We start from the raw sequence: 23,673 nt of genomic DNA on the forward strand, positions 1-23,673 counted from the left end.
AAACAGAATATTGAAGTAAATTGGTCAGTTACATGGGCTAATATTTTTAAGAACTTTAAAACACTTAAAATGATTAATTTAGATCACAGAATAGCCCATAATGTATTATGGAACATGGTGATACTGAAAAATTTTAAATATGTATTTTTGTTATGTTTTACCTGTTTTAATTTTTTTTTAGCTTTATATCTGTTTTTACCCAATAAATTTACCTGTGATACTTTACCCACCTAAGTTACTATGATTCATAATTGCCTTTATTCTGTGATGTTATTGTTTTATACATGTATATTTATATAGTAATATATATTCTGTGTTTTTAACCTTTTTATATATTATTTGTTAATTCACAAATACATTTACTGTGATACTCCCCCTTTGTACAACCTATTATCTTAATAATCTTAATGTATTTTACCATCTTATATATATTGTTAAGATCAAATAAATAATGATAACAATGAGTGAAAAAAAAGATCAAAGAATGCACTCAAGAGACAAAAAAAAATAATAAAACATAAAACATCATGTCTCTAAAAGCCCCGATCTCACATAGGCGAATTCAAGGCCGTATGAAGCGTGGGTGACCATATAAGACGATCCGTGTTGTATTCTACAGCATCCCCACAACGTCCCTCGACATGCGTGCGATACGTACTTGATCCGTACTGATACGTGGATTTTGGCATAATTTCAAACATGTTTAAAACATCCGTCAATTTTTACAGGATAGAAGTCATACGCAGAAAAATCTTCATTGCCATAAAATCATACTTGGCATACGTGAAAGCATACTTGCCATACGTAACACACACCTCGATAATACCTCGTATCCGTGCTTCCCAAACAGTCATCGGATCATTCACGGGAGCGACGTACAAATGCAGGGACGCTATGTTAGAGTCCCGTGTGCTACTATGATCATGGACGGCTGCAACGTATTTGAGCCGTGTGTCACGGATGAACAGCGTATACTGGCGTGAGCGTAGCGTGTTGGACAATGCTAGGGGTCATGTTAGTGCGGCTGAGTGTTTATTATAAAAGGAATTTTAATTGGTGCAATTCATTAACGATGTTAACATGTTGACTGTTTGGTTAGGCAGGCATAAGCCCCCATCTTACAGGGCTGCGCAACGGATGAGTCAGGGAAGCTCCACGGTAATGAAGGTTGACTCGGAGGCTGCGAGGTATGCAATACGTATTGAGCAGGCAAAATGCAAGGCAGCTACGGTAATGAAATACAAAGGGTGTCCTGACGGTTTTTTGTGCAAATATAAAAGGAGCACACATTTAAATGTCATCTCAGGCTATGTCTGCCTGCCTACCAAACAGTCAACATGTGTGTGTATATCAGACCAGACCAAAGACTAATGTTGCAGATTGCCAAAAGTAGTATGGATCTTATTGTACACATCAGCTCTTGCAGCTGTAGAAAAAGAAATAACAGAGCTAGAGAGAAGACAGAGAAGGGATGAAAGAAGAAAAAGAAATACCACCAACGAGAGAAGAATCGCCAAGAGGAGATTTTGGGTTAGATCTTGGCTAGTGAGAACTCCAGAGATGGGGCAATATGAATTTGAGTGAGAAGATCAACCTCACTACAGGAACTTCCTGAGATTTGAATCTGAAATGTTTACAGAGATGCTGGAAAAAGTTGGCCCCAAGATACACAAAGAAGACAAATTCTGAAGGAAGGCTTTGGACCCTGGATTGAAGCTCGCCATCACCCTTAGATATCTGGCCACTGGGAACAGCTACAAGTCTCTCATGTATGGCTTTAGAGTGGCAAGCAATACCATCTGCAGAATAGTTACTGACGTCTGTGAGGCCACCATTGAGGCATATGCAGAAGATGTCATCAGCTGCCCAACAACACCTGCCATTGATGGCAAGCATAGTAGTTTTGATGGTTCTGGTTGATGCAGACTACAAGTTCCTGCATGTCGAGTGTGGTACAAATGGTGCTGGCTCTGATGGTGGGGGGAGCTTTGGAAGATGGCACAATCGGTATGCCTCGTCCTGAACCTCTGCCTAGTCAAGACACACCAGTATCTTTCTTCATACTGGGAGATGATGCTTTCCCCTTAAGAAGCTGGCTCATGAAACCTCTGCCCCTGAGGAACATGACGAGAGAGCAAAGGCTGTATCACTGCAGATTGTCAAGAGCCAGAAGAGTGGTGGAAAATGCTTTTGGCATCCTGGCAGCAAGATTCATATGTTTATTGACTACTATGCCACAGAAGACAAAGACAGTGGAATCCGTCGTCATTGCCTGTTGCTGCCTCCACAATATGATGAGACTGAGGTATCCTGCAGCCAGAATATATTGGTAGACCAGGAAGATCGAGATACCTACCAGATGATACCAGGACTTTGGAGGGACAATGGGGAAGTGCCAGACATACCAAGTATGAACAGAGGGACCTATGCTACGCAGAATGCAAAGCTGCAGCGCCTGCACCTGGTAGACTACATCAACTCAGAAGCTGGAAGTGTGCCATGGCCAGACGACATGATCTGAAGAATTGATAACTTGATCCTGCAGCTGTCGCACATTCGCCCAAGTCCTCAAAATTGTCAACTGTAATATTTCATAAATTGTATTGTATTACTAATAAATACTGCCAGGTTTTGTAAATTAAAAAATTTAAATGAAAACAAGTCAAGTTTCATAACTTTAATTATTAAAGCAAACCAAAAACTTCAACAGGTGTCAATAACAACAAAATAGTGCAACAACAATAGGCCACTATAACAATATAAAATGGCAACAAAAATTGGCTTCATTAATAACATTACAATTGAACAAAAATGGCCACAATTAGAACAGCAAATGTCCAAAACAATGGGCCAAAATAAAAACTAAAGTTCATCATTTACTTCTGCGGAAACTGTGGAGATTGCACAAACAAAACGTTCGGGCTGGTGAGTGATGACAAGTAGGTACTCATCTTGAAGGGCGTTGAAGGGTGCACCTTGTCTGGGTTGGAGATGCTGGAGGCGACCTACGGTGGTTGATGATGCTGCAGTTGCAGATTAGGTACAGACTGTGGGTACCATGTGGACAGCCCTGGAGTTGGTTGTCCCTGGTAACTTGCAGCTGGATGAGGCGGACGCACATTCGCAATTGTGACAGTGCTGCAGCAACCGTACTGCCACTGCTGCTGTATTTGTGCCCTTGCCTTTGACTTCACTTGGTGCAGAAGCGTGATGCCCTGGACATCCTCATCCTGTCGTGGTCCAGCTGTAGGCTCTCAAAGTACATATACTCGACCCATTTCCGGACTCCGTGTGAGGGTCTGCTGTCTGTTGCAGGCTTTTCATTTTGTCCTCCAATTCTGCTGCCTTGTGTTGGGCTGAGACTACCAGGTCCATCACTGCTGTTGATGTGTTCTTCCTCTTTCTTTTGATGGACTTGCCTTCTAGCTGTTCACGACCAGAGTCCACTTGCACTGTCATCACACAGATCCGGTACTGGAGGTTGCTTCTTCAACTTGGATTTCAAACTCACGGCCTGACGGAATGGGACCCGCTTGATGCGGTGTTCAAGAAAGAAGAAAAGTTCCTGATGATCCACTCCTCCTTTTCCGTCGGATTCTTTTTCCGGAAAGGCCGGACTTGAGGAGCTTCCCATCACTGTTTCTCATGGACTCTAGCCAGGTCTTCTACTGCGGGCCAGTGCAAGGGACAGATAGCTTGACTGCCATGTCTTGGAGGAGGCAGCTCTTTTGGTGGACATCTTTGTAGTCCCTCCTTGTGCGGTCGTATAAGATGGTGTGCTCCTGATACCAATCTGCTACTAGTTGCTCATCCGTCTGAGGCAGGTGCAGCTTCTCAGCCTTTCTCAGTCTCTTCTTCCCAGACGCCGCATCAGGACAAGCAGCAGTGGGTTGGTCTTCCCCAGATGGTGTGTCTTCTTGGACAGCTGGAGATGGAGATGGTGTTGATGTTGGCCTGGACTGGAACTTGCTGGCAGACGTTGGATGCTGTGGACGGGCACTAGTACTTGGTCTGGAACCTCCGACTTCAGCAACAGTAGCAGCAAGTGAGACCCCATCATCTTCTGACGAACTTGCAGGCTTGCTCTGTGGATTGACATCTTCACCAGGTACAATTGCTGCACAGGCAGCCTCTAGAGATGGCAGGTTTCTTTTTCATTGGCATGGTAAAAATTCTAGGCGATGTTTCTGTGTACTGGTGATTGGAATGTAGGACTTTGAAATAATTTATTTTACATCTATAAACATGGAAGAGAAGATGGTCACAGTATCATGCCACGTTGTTGACTGTACGACGGCATGTTCGGAAGTGTCGAAAGCTTGCAGTTGGAACCAGTTCGTTTACAGTAGTCTGCTTTGGGGACACCTTCGTGTAGCTTACAACACACAAAACATAGTCCGAGGCACCGAACTTTAATTGTCACTTTCAGAAGATTCCACAGTTTCTTCGTGGGCTGTCAAATCGTTAATGAATTGCACAATTCGTGTTATAATAACCACTCAACCGCACTATCATGACCAACACGTCACGCAAGCATACGCCGTTCTTACGTGACATACGATCCAAATACGTCGCAGCTGTCCATGCTGTATTAGCTACTACGGAGACTCTAACGAAACCATCCCTGCAATTGTACTTCGCTTCCGTGAATGATCCGATGACTGTTTGGGAAGCACGGATACGAGGTATTATCGAGGTGTGTGTTACGTATGGCAAGTATGCTTTCACGTATGCCAAGTATGCTTCTACGGCAATGAGGATCTACGTATGACTTCTATCCTGAAAGAATTGACGGATGTTTTAAATTTCCGCCAAAATCCATGTATCAGTACGGATCAAATGCGTATCCCACGCTATGTCGAGGGACGTTGTGGGGATTCTCTCGGATACAACACGGATCGTCTCATTTGGACATCCGCTCTTTACACGTCCTTGAATATGCCTATGTGAGATCGGGGCTATAGACCGAGATGAAATTTAAATTGTGCTCCATTTATAGTTGCACAAAACACCCACTGGACACCCTTTCCTTTACCTTGCTTCCTACCCAGTAAGTCCCTCAATACCATGCACATCTCACCAATTTGTACCCCATATCCGTTGCGCAGCCCTGTGAGATCCTGAGTATGCACTACGTACTGTACGGCTAAGCCATCGGACGTCCGTAATTAATACTCCGTCCTCGGCCACCCATCCGTCAACTTGCATTTCACCCAATTTTGTACCAAAAAATACCAGGCTCAAAGCACAGTGATGATTTGCTCTCCTAATTTCGATTAGTTTTAAACATCCAAAAATTTGATACGGTCAGATTGTTACATTCACAAGGTTAGGACGCACCATCTTTTATAGAACTTTTAAAATCTTAACTTTGCAAATAGGGGACCGTAGCAACAAGGGACCATCTGTGATGGTGTAATCCCTGTATCCCTGTATATCCGAGTGCTAAAAGAAAAAAAAGAAGATCTACAGCGATGGTTCCAAAAGTAGTACTGCAGCAGGTTTCGGTTTGCGTATTCCAGCAAAAGGCATCCGCGTTGGTAAACAGACCCCCCTGCACTTTTGCATGCTCACAGCAGAGCTTCTTGCCATCAGGGACGCGGTAACATGGTTATCCGTCAACTACACGGAGCATGCCGCAATTTTACCTCACCTCTTCTAATAGCAGGTCAGAAGTTATCGCCGAAATATGAAGAATGATCCACAAGTACCAAAACCAACAACAACCACAAGATCAAACTAGTATGAGTCCCATTGCACGTCTCCATTCCTGGCAATGATCAGACCGTTGTGCTAAGGAAAGTCTGGGCCTGGAGGATATCGAGACTAAGAATACTCCTTTTCGGAATTCTGCAGTATCGTATCTTCTAGTATCAACCAGAAATGGGCTGACATGCTACGGATCCTCAACAATCGTAAGATCAAAATTATCGTAAGTTTACGACTAATTCTGGTGTAAACTTACAAGTGGTCAATGAATTGCAATGAACAATTTTGCCTCGCCCGTAAAAATCGTCCCTTGGAAAACGGTCTTGCCTATAGACTACTTTCTATAGCTTTATTCTAAAATTTAGCGTTATTGTCCGCTGTTAATGAGGATGAAGATTTCCCTTTTACCATATATATAAAGATATATTTTCAATAGGCTAACCTCTTTGACGAAAACATCTTCTTTATTTTTCTACAATTCTGCAATCGTAAGGTTAGTCTTAAGTCGTACGAGTTTTTGAGAACCGGGCCCTGTCCTTGGGGACTAATGATAAATTAAAAGTAAAATATATGCGTTGATTTGATTGCAATATATATCTTTTAATTCTCTAAGGCGTTTCGGATTGTTTTTTTTAAAGATCGGATCCAAAAATAATGATGAATTACGTTTACACACCAGTTATGCTAATGAGACCAATTCGCCATCTGTTTGATCAAGAAACGGGAATTTTGTAGCTAAGCTATATATGCCATATATAGAAATAAAAAGTGAAATTCCTAGTTTGAAATCTTTTTAAAAGAATTATGAGATTTTTGTACATTTCTAGTACTTCTGAAGGCTATTTACATATATTTAAAACCAAATCCACCACCCAAAATGTCGAACTTATTTATTACACACATAACCTGCCAACAACCGCAAATTTTGCCACACAAAATCATTGGGCGGATGCATTTTGTCATTTTCGAACGCTGTACTCATGTCCCAGAAATTTAAAAACCATACTTTATCATGAAATTCGGCCAGTTCTGTTTTCAATATATCCATGTAAAGTTTGCCGTGATATATACTGAAATGTGTTGGACACCTCGTTATATAAAACACGTGCGGTGATTTGATTGCTATATGTATGTTCTTATTTCTCTTTAAGGCGTTTCGGATTGGTGTTTTTAGAGATCGAATCCTCTCAATAAAAGATGAATAATGCATTCGCATAAAATGAACGTAGTAGTGAATGACGAAAACGATACGTCCAGAACTCGATGCCTCGTCCAACAGAACAGATGCCGGTTTCGACTTTGTTTTTCCATCTGGTGCTTTCAAAGCTTCTTCAAAGGGAAGTTCTTGAACTGCCCATGTGAGACTAAAATTATACCGAGGAACCTGACAATGGGATGCCTTATACCACTTCCGTTTCGTCCACTTCTCTGTAGTCTGCTTACATATAAAGACATTGCGTATATGGTCATAGTATTGACGAACGGTCGAATCCCCAAACACTATCAGAGTTGTGTTCTTAAAACAATTTAAAAAGTTCCTCTGATTCACAGGATTGTGGCATTTTATATGTTCCCACACTGTTCCGTTGAAATATCCAGTGGGTTGTATCATGTTCCAGGTCTCACGACGGGATAACTTGGTACAATCAATCTTGTTTGGCTGGGGCTGGGATGTACGACCTGAAAATAAAGATGGAAGCATGAAAGATTTATCTACAGATACATAATAATAATAATCGTAAACCTCAGATGTCGTCTATCACAGAGTACACTGATAAATAAATGGCAGCTTGCTAATTATGTTTTACAATCGTTTTTTTTTTAATGTTAAAAGATTTGACAACGTCAAATTACAGTGAAATCTTGACAACACTTAACATGGCCACCATGATGTTAGATGACGTCGCCAAAATGGCGTTAATTTACGTCACCACCATGATGTTAGTTGAAGTCGCCATATTGACGTTACTTAAGTTGACGTCACCATATTGACGTTAGCTGATGACGTCGCCATCGTGACATTAGCTGATGACGCCGCCATCGTGACGTTAGATGACGTTGCCATATTGGCGTAAGTTGTCTTCGCCAGCTTGACATTAATGGACGATGTCTACGCCAAAGTCACAAACGTCGCGAAGTCGATGTCGAAATGTGTATTAGAAGAATCCTTGGTGTTTTGACATACATCATGTGTTAACCTCTTTTTATTCTTTTACTTACTTGATTATACAATCCATAATTACATCTTCTGTTATCTCATATCTTTCATTATTACCTACTTTTACTTAAACTCCCTCTAATCTGATCATGTGATTCCCGTCCGCCACTTTTGTTTGGGCGCCATTACAGTGCATTAAACGCGTAGATGAGACATTAAAGTATTAATATTGAACATCATGTAGAAGATGTTTTTCCCCCAAGAAAACCGCCACACATGAAAAAGAAAGTCTGGGCTCTACTTAACAGTCGAATAGAGTATGGGGTTATTTCCATAATTACCTGATTCTATTTTTAATTTGATTTGGGTTGAAATCATGATTTTTCTATCATGTCTGAAAAATAAAATAAGATATCTTAAATTCCTTATATAAAAGTATTCACAATATCATGGAATTTTTCAATAAGAAATCAACTTGTACTATTTTGTATAACGTCCCATATTAATTTTGATATTAGGTTAGCACAGCCGTAGTCTAAAACATCTGTTTCTTTAAAGTCTCTGATTGCTTATTTGACGGGGCAGAATTCTACAAAAATGGAACGGGAAGAAAATTGTGCTGATGTTTCTAAGCAATACACACCCCTCCCATCCCTTGAAAATATTTTGACAACCAACCAATTCGATTACTGCAACTAATCACCATACACCATTGCCACCTTGGATAAATTATTTCCCCTACGGACAACCATGTCTGGCTACGGGCCTGATGTCAATAGCCATAAAGACTAAAAATACAATTAATATGTTTCCATAATAGGGAAAACAGTGATTATCAACAACAACAAAATAAATCAACTAATTATTAACCTTTCAAAAACGTTGTATAGAGCTAGAGTGAGTGGAATATAAACATCTTCGTAATATTTTGCGAAAACAAAATCATTACACGTCAGGTTACCATTAAAAGGTTTTCCACAATACCACCCATAACCGTAATTCGTCTCTGTTAAATTACAGATAAGTTTATATCCAGGGATAACAGAAAACATGGAACAGAGAGTAAATTCCTTCAGTTTCGCCTTTTTAAAATGACCAACATATAAATTGATAGATCTGTATTCTCGTCCTAATTGAAAATTGAAAGCGCTTGCCTCCCTTGTAAAGGGCAATGCTCCCACGATTATTGAATCTCCTTCCCATAATGCTCTTAATGTAGCAACATAACTTCCGTTTTTTAGATCTACCACTTCCGCACTACTTGCCCGCCTAGGACCTTTAGCTGATTTCATCCAAACTTGAACGAAATCGGCACCGACGGTCCGCTGTCGTCCGGTTCCGTCCTTTACATCAACTCGTACGTTGATGATATCACCGACCTTAAACATTGTTGAAGAACTTACTAGAACCAACTTTGACAGAATAGCACTCGACGTTTTCTTAATGTCTACCAAAACTTCAACGTCTAGAAGTTCTTTCTCGATGGGTAACATTGATTCCGTTATTGGCGGGAATGTTCCTAAAAAACTAGCAGGTGTTGGTTTCTCGAAGACTTCTAGAGGAAAACAAGAACACTCAGGATCTCCACATTGTTTCAGTCCGGTTTGATTCTGTAGATCTTTTAAACAATGAGCTCTATTAAATTTACGCCGACATCCACTTGGTCGAGAAGCATTATAAACTATGAGTTTCTCTGGTTTAATTGTATAATGGATCACGTTTTGTTCCGCTTTCTTCGCTAGTAGTGAACTGAAACTATACAAAATATCGTATATTTTTATGTATTGAGGTTTAAAATTGAGGGTTAGAGAAGTGCGCATTATATTCACAATTATACGGTAAATATAAAAAATCTTAACGTCCTACAACTTTTTACCTGACTGGGCTCATGAAGATATGCTATGCTACAGATTTTGCAAAGGCGGAAATAAGTACGAGGCCTCTGCATATGCGGACTTTATTTTCAACTGTTAAGAAATTGGACCCTCACCAATTAGGTCACGTGATAAAGCAGACAAATTTTAGAAAAATTCTCTTTTGGAAGGTTGTGAAAGCAGAAGTAGAAGTCAGACATCAAATATGAAAGTGTCAGTAGATCAATTATGAAGGTATCAATCTTTAGCCAAGATCAATGACCTTCGATCCTACAAAGGTCAAGATTATCAAAGGTAAAGGTCAAAAATTGAAATTATGTAAACTTTAAACTCTGTTCCTTTTTTGAACTACGAAGCTGAAACAACTGACCTTTTTACACACACTGGCCAATAGTGTGAGGTAATTGTGAGCAAGGTCTTGTTTTGAACAAATGAATTCTATGTATGTTATACACCTGATAAAAATGTAAAAAATAAGTAATTTAACCCTAATGTGCCATGCCCACCTCAACTTTTTTGTCATAAGTTAATTCATATTCAAAATGTCTCGTTGTGTTCCGAATTCCAAGCTTCAACAACAAATAGGTCTTAAGATATACATACACCCAGTTCAAAGGAAAGAAAATATTGTTAAAAGACACCGAAATTTAAAAAAATCGGGAATTTCAATTTTGCATTAAAAACTATTGTTATACATCACTGGAATGAGGACATTAAGAATCCACAAAAATCGAGTTAATTAGGTCACGAGCTAGAGCAGTCCAAAGTTGCGAGTTTGGCTGTTTTTGGACAGTTATAAAACCGGAAGAAGACGTCAAGAATAAAATTATTAAATTTCCAAAACCTGTTCACTTTTTTGAATTATGAAGCTGAAACAACCAAACTTCTAAGACAATGAGGTAATTGTATGCAAAGTTTCATTTTGAACAAATGTATCCTTTGCGAGTTATGCCCCTCGCTAAAAATGAGTAATTTAACCCGGATGTGCCAAGCCCACCTCATCTGTCATTGGTGAATTCATATTCAAAATGTCTAGTTGTGTTCCAAATTTCTAGGTTCTACATCAAATAGATCATAAGATATACATACACTAAGCCCAAAGAGACACATATATTGTAAAAACAAAAACTCAAATTTGAAAAATTCACGAATTTCAATTTTGCTTTAATAAAAACAATATATCATCAAAGAGCATGAAAAGCACATTAAGAATTCGAAAAATTAACCCTCTAGGTTAATTAGGTCACGTGCTACAGCAGTATAAAGATGGGAATTTGGCTGTTTTCAGACAGCAATAAAACCGGAAGTACAAGTCAGAGGTCAAATGTCAAATTATCAACTCATAGCTAAGGTCAAGGTCATGAGATAAAATTTGCTAACCTTAATAAAACCTTCAAACACAAGTTGCAAAAAATCAAAAGCGAAATGCAAAAATTGGCTTCCTAGTTTTTGTTAGCAATCGATTGCTGTTTACATACACATCAAAATCATACATGTCCAATTATTCAGAGACCCCATTTTTCGTTTCACAAAAGTGTGTCATTTCAATAAATCTGAATTTTATTTTAAATCGGCTGAAGAATTTTGTCAATCAGCTAACTTTCTTTCATTCTTCTAAATTATATCGGAAGTGAGTCGACCGGAAGTACATTGAAATTCATTCGCTTTCCTGTTTAAAAGTGGAAATGAAGTACAAAATTTGACTGTACCATATTATTAACATTAGTTAAGTCTCTTTGCATTTAAAATTTCAGTTAAATCGATGTAAAAACAAAAAAGTTGGAAACAATCTGAAAAATTTGTTCGAAAAAAGTGAGCGACGAATTTCGTAATTTTTCAAGTGCCACTTACTTTAATTGTAGATGATGATAAAAATTAGCTCTATTGGTAGTGAAAAAAATACCAAGTACTGTAATAATAGTGACGACAGTCAGAATAATCTTTAAATTTCTTAATCCTAAAATAGAAATCAAATGGAATGCATAAAAAGAAAAAACAACCCCTTTAGTATTTGCAAGGACGAGGAACCCATCCAAACGACTTGATGCCCCTTAACAGTAATGTCAGTTTACAGAAAGGGTATAAAGTTGCTGTTCAGGAGCGTGGAGAGGAAGATTAGTTGTGAATATCTTCCTTACCTGAAATCATGTTGAATAAACTTTTAAAAACGTATTGTCAATCGGTACAAGTTGGATTGTCGTCTTCTAGGTGATAAGGGTTCGAACCCTTTTGTTGGTAAGATTCCTGTGAGTTATCACGGTGTCTGTTTTCACCACTATTACCAATGTCAAAATCACTCATCTACGGGGCTAACTTCCTTCCCAATTTCTTTTGGTCTTCTCCAATTAAAAAAAAAAAGATCCTGAAGCTAGGATGAAAATAAAATCAATTGAATGGAGTTTTACGTCCCATTTTTCTGCACCATGTGCGCTAATAAAGATGGGCAACGCCGTGCAGGGTGTAATTTTGCCAGGAGAGCGGCTTTAGTCTGCTCTTTTTTTGATTTCCAACTGTTGAGGGATCTTTAAAGTGCACCGCCTGTAGCACAAGGGGGCCTCGGTTTATTGTCCCATCCGAACGACTAGACGCTTTTTCCATGTCAGCCCCGCTTACCTCACTGACAGGGGGGAAACCAGGTTGAAAAATCCGAAGGTATTATCTCGACCTATGCCAGGAATGAACCCTCGACCTTTAGGTTAGCGAGCAAGCGTCTTTTTTTTTTATCTTGAGAAGTATTTATTCAATATTGTTTTTTTTTAATTCTGTATCTTGGTTATAATAATAAAGGTATTGAACATGATTATTAAGAAGCTTAAGATAAAGGGGAATAATGTCTATGAAGTGATTAGTTTTGGAATATAGATTTCTACGTCTAATTATGGCCAGCCGATCCATAAATAAAAATAAGTTTAAAATAACATTTCTGACATGTTGACAATTTATAACTCAAAATAAAATATAAAAACATTTCAGATTGTGTAAAGCCATCAGGGAAGAAATCTATAAGTATGGAGCGTATAGTATCTAATAATGGTTGTATCTTAAGACAATGAATGAATAAATGTAGCATATCTTCAATAATTGGTAAATAGGACTGTTTAACAGACTATATCTATGTAATTTTTTATTTGTAAAAATAATGTTATGAGCTATTTTGAAATCTGTTTAAATACAGTCATTACTCTTTAAAACATGAAAAACATTAGGCCACACCAAATTGAAATTAATATTTGGAAAAATATCATTCCAAAAGATAGCTGAGGTGGGAGGCAGAGATATATTATTCCTTATGTTGTTTTAGAGGATGAGTTTATCACATTGATCATAGTGTCACCAGAAGAGAAAAATAGATTTATGGGACTGTCTATGCTGGATATATCTGATTCAGATTTAATGATCTCACTCCACTCTTTAGGTATTGAATTGAGCAGATTTTTGTAATCTCTTTCTATGACACTAGGATCAATATTTTGCTTCTGCGCCTTCAAACATGTCAACTATATAATCGGATGGAAGAAATCCAGGTATAACCCAGTATGCAATATCAGAGGTTTATCATTATGAAGAATAATGGGTGATGAAATAAAGGTTGATTGATAACTTTTTTATGATGAGATCACATAGAAGTATACTTTTCAGGTGTACGATGCACGTTTTGCACGACACGCGTATACCTAAAATCGAACAAGGTCATTTCATAATACCTGGTCACCTACAAGGACACTAATCGAAAACGAAGTATAACTGCGTATAGTAGAGTATAGTGAGAATCGTGCTTGTTCGATTTTCAAGTAGTGTGAGGCAAAAGCAGGTCTTTTAATTCTTTGTAGCTATGTAGGACATCCGCATGTAGTTGAAAAAAATCTTCTCATCAGGTTCTGAAACGTTCTGTGAAACTCCCCAAGCACAGGTCGCATTCTGAAGTGCTGTCGATCCCATATCGTTCTTTGATTTTTTTTGTTCATGTGCCTCATCAGCCTCGGCTAGTAGGGTAAGAGCCAAATCTTCGTCGTCTGACGTGTCAATTTGATCGGCGACCGACTTGGTCGCACGTTCTGTTCTGTGTGATTCGCCGTGTCCGTATAGCGTATACCGAGTAGCGATTACCGAATACCGTATACTTCTATGTGCACTCGGCCTAAAGGAAGATGGTTTAGAGAGGGCTTTCAGTTTTAAATAACCCCACGCTAAAAGACTGCTCTGATAAAAAGGGGTTAAGTAGCTAAAGTATAAAAAAGAAGGTAAAACAAACTTCTACATCAAGACCACAATAACAATACAATGAAAGACTAGCGAAGGTAAAGCCAGGCGAAGTCATGTAAAGTAGTACATGAGCTAGATAGCCCAAAAACAGTTACCTCAGAAAATTCCTTCTCAGTCCCTCTGTTTCCATCACAGTTAGTAGCACAAATACTTCTAATATGAATTCACCTGCTGTCTCCTCATCTCACACTCTGTTCAGTTTATCCTCAGATGCCCTTTCTCAAACACCGTCTGCTGGTTTGCAGTCATCGTCTTATTTAAAATTGGATGGTGAATCAAAATCACTGTCATGGTGAGAGAGATGGCCTGAACAGAGTGGGAGATATCCGTCTTTCAGGTGAAAATGATAATTCTAGCAGACCTTCTTCATCAGACTCTCACATCTCATCAAGTTTGTCCCTGAATGACCTTTCTGATGTAATAACACCACCTGATTTAGATACATCAGCTATAACCCAACCTTTTAAATTAGGTTTATTATTATTATTATTATTATTATTTTATTGTATAGAATTGAATTGTATATCCTCCTGAGACCCATGCATATATCACTGAGTTAAAATTAATGTCCTTTTTGAGACAAATGGCATCCAAAAAGCATCCTAGAAATTTTTTTTAACCATTCCCCAAAATTTATGCCCTTTTTTGGAGTGTCCACATATCTTGCTTATAAACCCATTGACCTCGGTTTTGAACATTGGCTAAATTTCGCAATCTATTTTATATTTTTGATTGAACATCTTTTAGTGATCCATGGAGGCAAATTTCAGCAAACAATACATCAGTTTAGACATGAATTTATTTAACAAATAATTATAATAAAAATGAAACTTAACAAATGTAAAAATGAATAAAACCTGAAAAAAAAATCTCACAAGAAATTAAATTCATACATTCAAACAAAATTCTGCCTCAAAGGACTAGAAAATAATATTATATCCAAAACAAAAGTAATTTTAGATTGCCTACTTGTGGAAATCAAAAAAGCAGTTTCTGTTAGATGCAACGCACAGAAACACTCTACAATTACTGCACTGAACTCTTGTTTTATGGTGACATCCAGGATTTCTGCACCTAGCAGCATTTTTTAATTCAATGGCTTTTGGCAAATGCTTTGATAGTTTTCGAAATTTTAAAGGTGGTACTGCATTTGAGTTGAGTTGAGGGGGGGGGGCTGTATTTTCCCCATCCTCGCTGCTGTCCTCATCATTTTCTGTAATTAAAGAATAGGCAATGGCACTTCTGAAATCAAATGATTGCATATTGGATCCACTTTCCAATCTATACAACAGCCAACAATTACTGTTAGCTAGATCAAAGATAGTGGACCACAGCCATATACGCCCACCATGGCATGCGGATGGTAAATATTCAAGATTTTTGGGCAAGGGCAATAACTCTGCTTCTAACAGTTGAAAATAGCTCAAATTCGAACTTGATCTTCGTTTTAAGGATATGTACACACATACCGAATTTCATTTGATTCCATCAAAAAATCTAGTTTTTAGAGCGTTTACAAGCAAGTGTTGACGGACGGACCGACCGACCGAGAGTGTTTTAGAGTGTTTACGAGCAATTGATGTTGATAGAAGCTCTTACTGTTTAGAGGTTAAAGGGCGATAACTCCTCAAAACTGACGTAAGTGGCCTTAATCTTGGAAAAGCCATAAATTTAATCAGAAGTAAACTTAACTTTCTCAAACCTTTCGATTTAGGTCCAATAACATCCATTTTAAGTTTGATCAAAATCGGTTGAAAACTAAGAGAGTAATAGCATACTCAAGATTTTGGGGCAAGGGCAATAACTCTGCTTCTAACAGTCGAAAATAGCTCAAATTCGAACTTGATCTTCGTTTTATGAATATGTATACACATACCGAATTTCATTTGATTCCATCAAAAAATCTAGTTTTTAGAGCGTTTACAAGCAAATGTTGGCGGACGGACATAGAGATATGTGGGCGTATAATAAAATGGTTCATTACACGTACTGGCCACCTTTTAGATCTTGATGAAATGTGGTTGTATGCAACCATTCGGTCACAGAAGTCCACACCACCCATACTCAAATTATACTGAGTAATAACATTAGGTCATTCGACTTCAACCCTTTGCATATCATTTTTGGACCATCTTTGGCATTTATCAACTGATAATTTACCATAAACAGAATCATCAGATAAATCTGATATATCAGAGTTGTCAAACAGGTCATGAACAGTATTGACATAAATTTTGCTCTTTTATCTACAACTGTAACAGAAAAAGAAAAACTCATTTTAACAATAGGCTGACTTTACAACGTGCATTGTTTAGTATAAAAACTTATCTTAAACTTATCTTCTTGTTGAAATTTCCAAATATAAGGGAGAGCATAGCCTATCACCTAAAAGTAGATTTTAACTTCTTATCCTGTTCAAAAGATCGTAAAAACAACATACTCTAAAGCGGACAATATTTGTTGATTTGTCAAATCCAGACCCATGTCCACATATGTGGACATGAAAGTTTCCAAGCCAAATTTTGAATTAAAATTTTGTCCCAAGCTTCATGAATGTGCATAACAATATTCATTAATATGTTTTTTTATTAAAATAAAATCAAGTGAGCTTGATTTTAACACTGAAACTTGTAGAAATAAGGCTTTTACCGATCTAGTTGTCACTTGTTTACATCTCAACTGAGACGCCATTTTGAAAAAGTCACGTGACTAGCAGAATTGAATTTTATCGAAGTTAGAAAACATTGAGACCATTGATATTCGAATATAAGAAAAGGATAATGAAAAAAAAATTTCATACTTTTTATGCAAAATTTTGATTGTCCACATAGTATTGTATTGTATTGATATGAATTGTATATTTTTTTGTTATATATTTTAAATTGTATAATATCATGATGTACTGAATTGTACATAATACAAAATAGATTGGAAATTGTGTTATGAGCGTGGTCCGGTCTGCGTGACGGGAACGCGGCGTGCCTCTTATGTCGTTCTCAGAGGCTCCGACGAAACATGCATGGATTTCTCGAACGAACAATTGGGTTAAATTTGAATGTAGAGAAGTTAATGACTCGACTAGGAACTGGTTACTGGCCCAGGCCCATCCGACATTGCAGCGCCGTGAGAAAACTGGCTCTGGAGGCATTCACTGCGGTGTGGCGTCTCATCACCGCACTTAATGACCGGACTGTGTATGAATGGATATATCAAAACACCTTGAGGCATTCTGTACGGACGCCGCACAGCAAACTCGTACACTGTATGGTCAGGCCTTAACTACTAGAATTTGCTTTGTCAAAAAGGCTGTTTTAAAAAAAGGGATTTTAAAATGTTTTAAGGTCGCATAATTTTTAAATTTCTAAATATTAATTTTACAAACACAAATAAATTTGAACAGAAACAAAAGTTGATTACACTTATAACTGATTGGAACATCTCTTGGCCATTTTTGGTCATTATATTTAGATTTGTGAATTTTTGATTGATAAATTTGTACATATACTTACAATTATAGAAGTTATGTCCAAACTTAAAGGGACAGATCCCCGATTTTGGGGATTTGAGTCTTGAATATATGTAATTAGTCTTCAGAAGTATTAGAAATGTTCGAAAAATCGGCTCATTTCTTATTCCAAAAATATCTCGGATAATTCTGAAAACACACACGGATTTGGAGGCTCAAATTTCGACGGTAACACTCTAACTGATTTGCCACTAGTAAAAAAGATTGACATCACACTAGTTAGAGCTATCACTAAAAATTATCAATCCAACACAGAATAAGTTCATCTTTCATGAATAATCACGACACTTTTCAATTTCTAAAACATAGCCCCACCTCGCTTGAAATTAGGCCCTTCACCGCTTAGAAATAGTCGTGTTTATCTGTATTTAAAACTGTTGTTAACGCTCCGTTTAATAAGTCTTCACTTGATAATATCAACCTCCATTTGAAATATAGGTGTATATAAAGTTTAGATAGAATACTTATAGAATGATTGAAAAAAGAAACCCTAGATGAAAATCTACACAATTTAAATGATTGGATTGAAATGTTTTAAGCCAATTGAAATGAACTTACTTTTCTGCACCTTTTGGTCTCATAAAGGGCAACGTCCTGTAGTGTGTACTGGGGGAAATTTTGCCTTGACAACGGCATTAGCCTAATCTTTTCTGATTACCAACTGTTGAGGGTTCTTTAACGTACACACATTGTACCCTAAAATCTCTGTTATGAAATGACATTAATGAAATATTCACATTGTTCGTGTCCGTTTCGTAACGAACGTTTGAACAAACTTTAAAATATGTTTAAAATATACAAAATATCCATATCGACCGTGATATGTTTATCAATGACCGGGGATTTCCATCTTCAACCGCGCTGATATTTCAAGGAAAATGCCCAACCCGGAAATGGCTTCAAAAGGGGTGTTGGAGTGCAGTTTAGGTACCATAAAATCAAACAAAAAAAAGAAGCGTGGATGAAGAAGCTAAACATATGGTGATGAAAATAAAATCAGAAACAGTTACAAACTTAATAGAAGAGTTATGCACAAGTCTACTGCCATTTTCAACACACCTTTTGAATGCCAAATGGCAGTCAACTCAGTTTGATAACCTGAAGAAAAACCTACCAGACAATTGGATGGACTACGGGGAAAACTATAATTGCCATTTTCAAGATGAAGCTCAAGTGCCCATTGGTCATATCAACAAGCAACAATTTATCCTATTGTTGTTTTTTATGCATGTCCTGATTGTAGAGAGCCCATGCATGAATCTGTCGTGATAATAAGTAATGCTCGAATACATGATCATCACGCAGTACAACATTTCGTTATGATCACAAATGATTATCTCACAAGCAAAGGAATTTCTATTTCAAGAGAAATTCACTTCTCTGACGGCTCACCCTGTCAATATAAGAGTAGAACCAACTTTGCAGATGCCTCTTTTGGGGAGGTAGAATTTGGTTTTCCGGTTGAAAAACATTTCTTTGATAGCCGTCATGGAAAAGGCCCATGCGACGGCGAGATTGGTGTGTTAAAGAAAAGCGCGACCTATGCAGTTCGTTCCAGACAAGTTATTATTTCTAATGCCCTTGACCTTTTTAACTATGGGAAACGGAAGTTATCCTTGCCAAAGGATGACGAGAACACAACAGTGGATCATCATATACACAGAAAAAGAGCATTTCTGTTTGTTGAAGAAGGTGGCATACTGAGAGATAGAAAGGATAGAACTGATGTCAAATGTGTCCAAGGGACTAGATTAATTCATTGTGTAAGAGGCGTATCACCTTACAATGTTGATGTTAAGGAGAGGAGCTGCTTTTGTGGTATATGTACAAGCGCCCCACAAGAACCAGCCCTGAATTGCCCAAACTTACCCATGACAGGCCAGTGGAAAAACTCATCAATCTCAAAGACTGTGAAATTGAAACCAGTCAACAACCATGTTGTACCTATAGTAGAAGATATCTGATCCAACTGCAATTTCAAGGCAAGTCAAAACGTTTTTTGAGGAACAAGGTCTGCTTTTTAGGCTAATTTCATTTTATCCAAACATTTTTCCCAAGAATCTAGACCTGGCAGTGTGCTAACCCAATAGTGATATTTGTGAGTTTTTGCCAATATATTGGTTGTAAAATAAATCATGTGTAACATTTCCCTTAAATTTGTGTGTAGATTAAATATTCATCCTTTGTAATCTTTATTTTTCAGTAACGGTAATGGAAATGATAATGTTCTGATAGATGGGAAATTTGTTCATGATATTAACAGGTTGGTAATTGATAGCTTATTTAAATTCACAGGATTGTCATTCCCTTTGGCTTATCTAGGGCAAAGTAAACTCAAGGGGTATTATGCATTTACTTGAGCATTCCTTAAAGAAACTTTTATTCATTTCAGTATATCAACTGGCCAGTTTGTAGAAGTTTCACTACCTTGCGGTAAAACTAGCAAAAAGTTTGTTGCAGAGATATGTTACTTATTTGGCTTCGTTATTTTCCGTGTTTTATTTTTATTATAGCCTGTTCAATAAATCTTACCTCCCCCTGGAAATGATCCCCCTTTTGGACTTCAATGATTGTTTTGAAGCTATCATGCTCCAAACTTATTCTTTTTTCAACTTCCAGTATACAGCTATAAACAGGTATATTGATTGAGCCATGTAAATATTACTTAATCAAAACATTTATGTATTTTAAGGTGGAAGGTGTACAGGATGACCAGGTCTGGTTGAGATACACGTTAGAAGTGAAATCCAACGTATACCATTAAACTACATTGAGAAAATATTGTCAAATCCAACTTTAGTTGAAGAAAAAAGTTCAACCAGAAATCGGTTTTTCAAATTTTATTGACAGTTTCAGAGCAGGACAGTTTGATCGTGTTTAAAGTTTTAATATTTTGGACAGTTCTTTAAATATTTCATTACAAGTGTTACAAAGATTTCATTAAAGGGATTGTAAAGATGTTTTCTAAACTTTTATTTGCAACAGGGACTGACAAACAAAATGCTTCCAACGAGTAACGTATCAAACAGTGTTCATATTCGATGAAGCGTCATCATTTGCTGCACTCATAAATTGAACATTTCTCTATTGCCTTTTATAATGGTCCCCTTGATGCTGTTTTTTAATTTTATACCCAAAGTGTATGAAGCAAACCAAAGGACACCAAGTAACTTACGTTACCTTTTTGGGTATCTGTGGTCAAGTGGTAGTTTCATGAAAACCGTTCAAAAAGTTATGATGAAATCAATTTAATCGTGTTCTGCAATGATTCAGCTATATAAATTGGTATACTGTTACAATTTTCCAGCACATTTATTTTAGTATGTACATGTCACACTTAAGCAACTCAGTATTGTAATTCTACATATATTGATAAATGAATAATAAAACAAAGCTGTAGACATTAGAATGTAAAATAAATAAATTATAAAACAAAGCTATAGAAATTAGAATGTAAGATAAAGAAATAATAAAACAAAGCTATAGAAATTAGAATGTAAGATAAAGAAATAATACAACAAAGCTATAGACATTGGAATGTAAAATGAATAAATAATAAAACAAAGCTATATACATTGGAATGTAAGATAAATAAATAATAAAACAAAGCTATATACATTGGAATGTAAAATAAATAAATAATAAAACAAAGCTATAGACATTAGAATGTAAAATAAATAAATAATAAAACAAAGCTATAGACATCAGAATGTAAGATAAATAAATAAGAAAACAAAGCTATAGATATTAGAATGTAAGATAAATAAATAATAAAACAAAGCTATAGACATTAGAATGTAAAATAAATAAATAATAAAACAAAGCTATAGGCATTAGAATGTAAGATAAAGAAATAATAAAACAAAGCTATAGAAATTAGAATGTAAGATAAAGAAATAATAAAACAAAGCTATAGAAATTAGAATGTAAGATAAAGAAATAATACAACAAAGCTATAGACATTAGAATGTAAGATAAAGAAATAATAAAACAAAGCTATAGATATTAGAATGTAAGATAAATAAATAATAAAACAAAGCTATAGATATTAGAATGTAAGATAAATAAATAATAAAACAAAGCTATAGATATTAGAATGTAAGATAAATAAATAATAAAACAAAGCTATAGACATTAGAATGTAAGATAAATAAATAATAAAACAAAGCTATAGACATTAGAATGTAAGATAAATAAATAATAAAACAAAGCTATAGAAATTAGAATGTAAGATAAATAAATGATAAAACAAAGCTATAGAAATTAGAATGTAAGATAAAGAAATAATAAAACAAAGCTATAGATATTAGAATGTAAAATAAATAAATAAAACAAAGCTATCGACATTAGAATGTAATATAGAAAAAAATAATAAATAAAAGCTATAGACATTAGAATGTGAGGTAAAAAATTCACAATATTCTATCGAAATTCTAGTACGAGTTACTTCCATTGAGATGGAAATTTCCCCTCGTGTCAGTTCACCTGGCTATAATACATAAAAGTAACTGAAATAGGTCATGCTAAAAGGCTGATAAAAGTTGTCTTATTTTAATTGTCCATCATAGAAAGTGAACTTGTTTCCGGCGTGTGAACATTGGCAATGATTTTCGATAGGGATAATACATTACAGTTTTGAAATATTGTTGAATATTGTAATACATAGATCGAGTACAATCCTCCACAGTGTAAATTTGTAGTCTTTTCTCTCATTAGATTATTATTCACTGTTAGGTAAACATCATGGTTACAATACTTTGCACATTTTGTTTCATTCTTCTCTTACCATCTTCAGATTAAAGATTAAATATCAATAGACTCGTATCCCAGTAGCAGCACCTGGCTCCCTGAGGACAGACAGACTGTCGAGGCTAAATTCAAAATTCTGCATCTCTGCGGAGTTGACTTGGATTGGTGCAATTATGACACATATGGGGACAAAAGTATAAAAATCGTATTTTCAAATTTGTTAAAGATAACGTGGGGGTACCAATTGGGCAAATGCCCACTTCCCTTCTGTACCCCCAGTGGCGTCGCCACTGCGTATCATATTAATCACTCTATATAACAATTTCAGATCTTTATCATCTTCCACATCATTATTCTGAAAATATTATTGTGATATCATTTTTAGTTGCAAGTAATAGTTTATTGCCTTTCTTAGTTTATCTATTTAGATTATCATAATGGTTTACCATCATCTATATTAGCATCGTTTCTATCAACATTAGAACTATTATTTGATTGTATTCTAGCTGTATTGTTGACTCTAATTCTTGATATGTTTGTGTGTCATTTAAACAGACAAAAACTAACTTTATTCCCTTCCAGTATCTACCATCCAATGATTAATACAAGTCGATCAATCCTTTATTAATATCATCTTCAAATCCCTCAAGTTTCATTTTATCAACCATAATTGTAAAACACATAATTAGGAAAGACAATTTTCATTTTAAGTAATATATTGAAACATTCTTTTTAGTAAATGGAGTGATAACATGATTTGACCGTTCATATTTTTGCATTCATTTTTTTATTATCATGTTAAAATCAATACATTGATTTGTTCAAACAAAATGATCTAGACATAGTCATTAATTTGAAATAAAATTACCTGCTCTTGATCTGATATTAAAACTATCATATACAGATATAGGTTATAAGTCTCGCCACCATCTCCACATTTTTGGAGGCTGATGTAGAAACTAATGTTATGGGTGAATGAGTTTTAGATATCTCAATTGCACAATACGTGCAGTTTTAATGCATTCAATTATACCTTACTTTTTACATTACAATAACCCTTTTTAAAGAACACATCCTTACTTAAATCAGATAATACAACACAATACTAATTTTTACACTCAATCCAATACTAGGAGAAAAATATTGAGAAACATACCAGAAGATAGCTTGCCATGGAAGGTAAAATACGCCCACTGGAAGCTGTCAGAAATGATTAAACAGTCTTTAGTGACTAAAGTATGAATTCGCTCATATTAAAGAAATTGTAATAGTTTGAATTCAATGATATATATATTTACTGCCAGTTATTTATGCTAAATAATTCCACCAAATTTTATAAAATCATTATCAATAACCCAAATACATCAAATTATCTCATCAATATACAAGATCAC

General features: G+C 36.2%; 1 protein-coding gene across 1 annotated transcript; it reads right to left on the reverse strand.

Moving 5' to 3' along the window:
- Nucleotides 1-6,595: 6,595 nt before the first annotated feature.
- Nucleotides 6,596-11,889, reverse strand: LOTGIDRAFT_173491 (hypothetical protein; the record flags this gene model as incomplete). The annotated part of the gene is made up of 5 exons (XM_009051233.1): nt 6,596-7,389; nt 8,209-8,261; nt 8,738-9,616; nt 11,593-11,698; nt 11,880-11,889. The coding sequence occupies 5 exons, from the start codon at nt 11,887-11,889 to the stop codon at nt 6,596-6,598; spliced, it is 1,842 nt and encodes a 613-aa protein (XP_009049481.1).
- Between the last annotated feature and the right edge of the window lie 11,784 nt (nt 11,890-23,673).

This window comes from Lottia gigantea, assembly GCF_000327385.1.
Source record: "Lottia gigantea unplaced genomic scaffold LOTGIsca_161, whole genome shotgun sequence".
NCBI lineage: Eukaryota > Metazoa > Mollusca > Gastropoda > Lottiidae > Lottia > Lottia gigantea.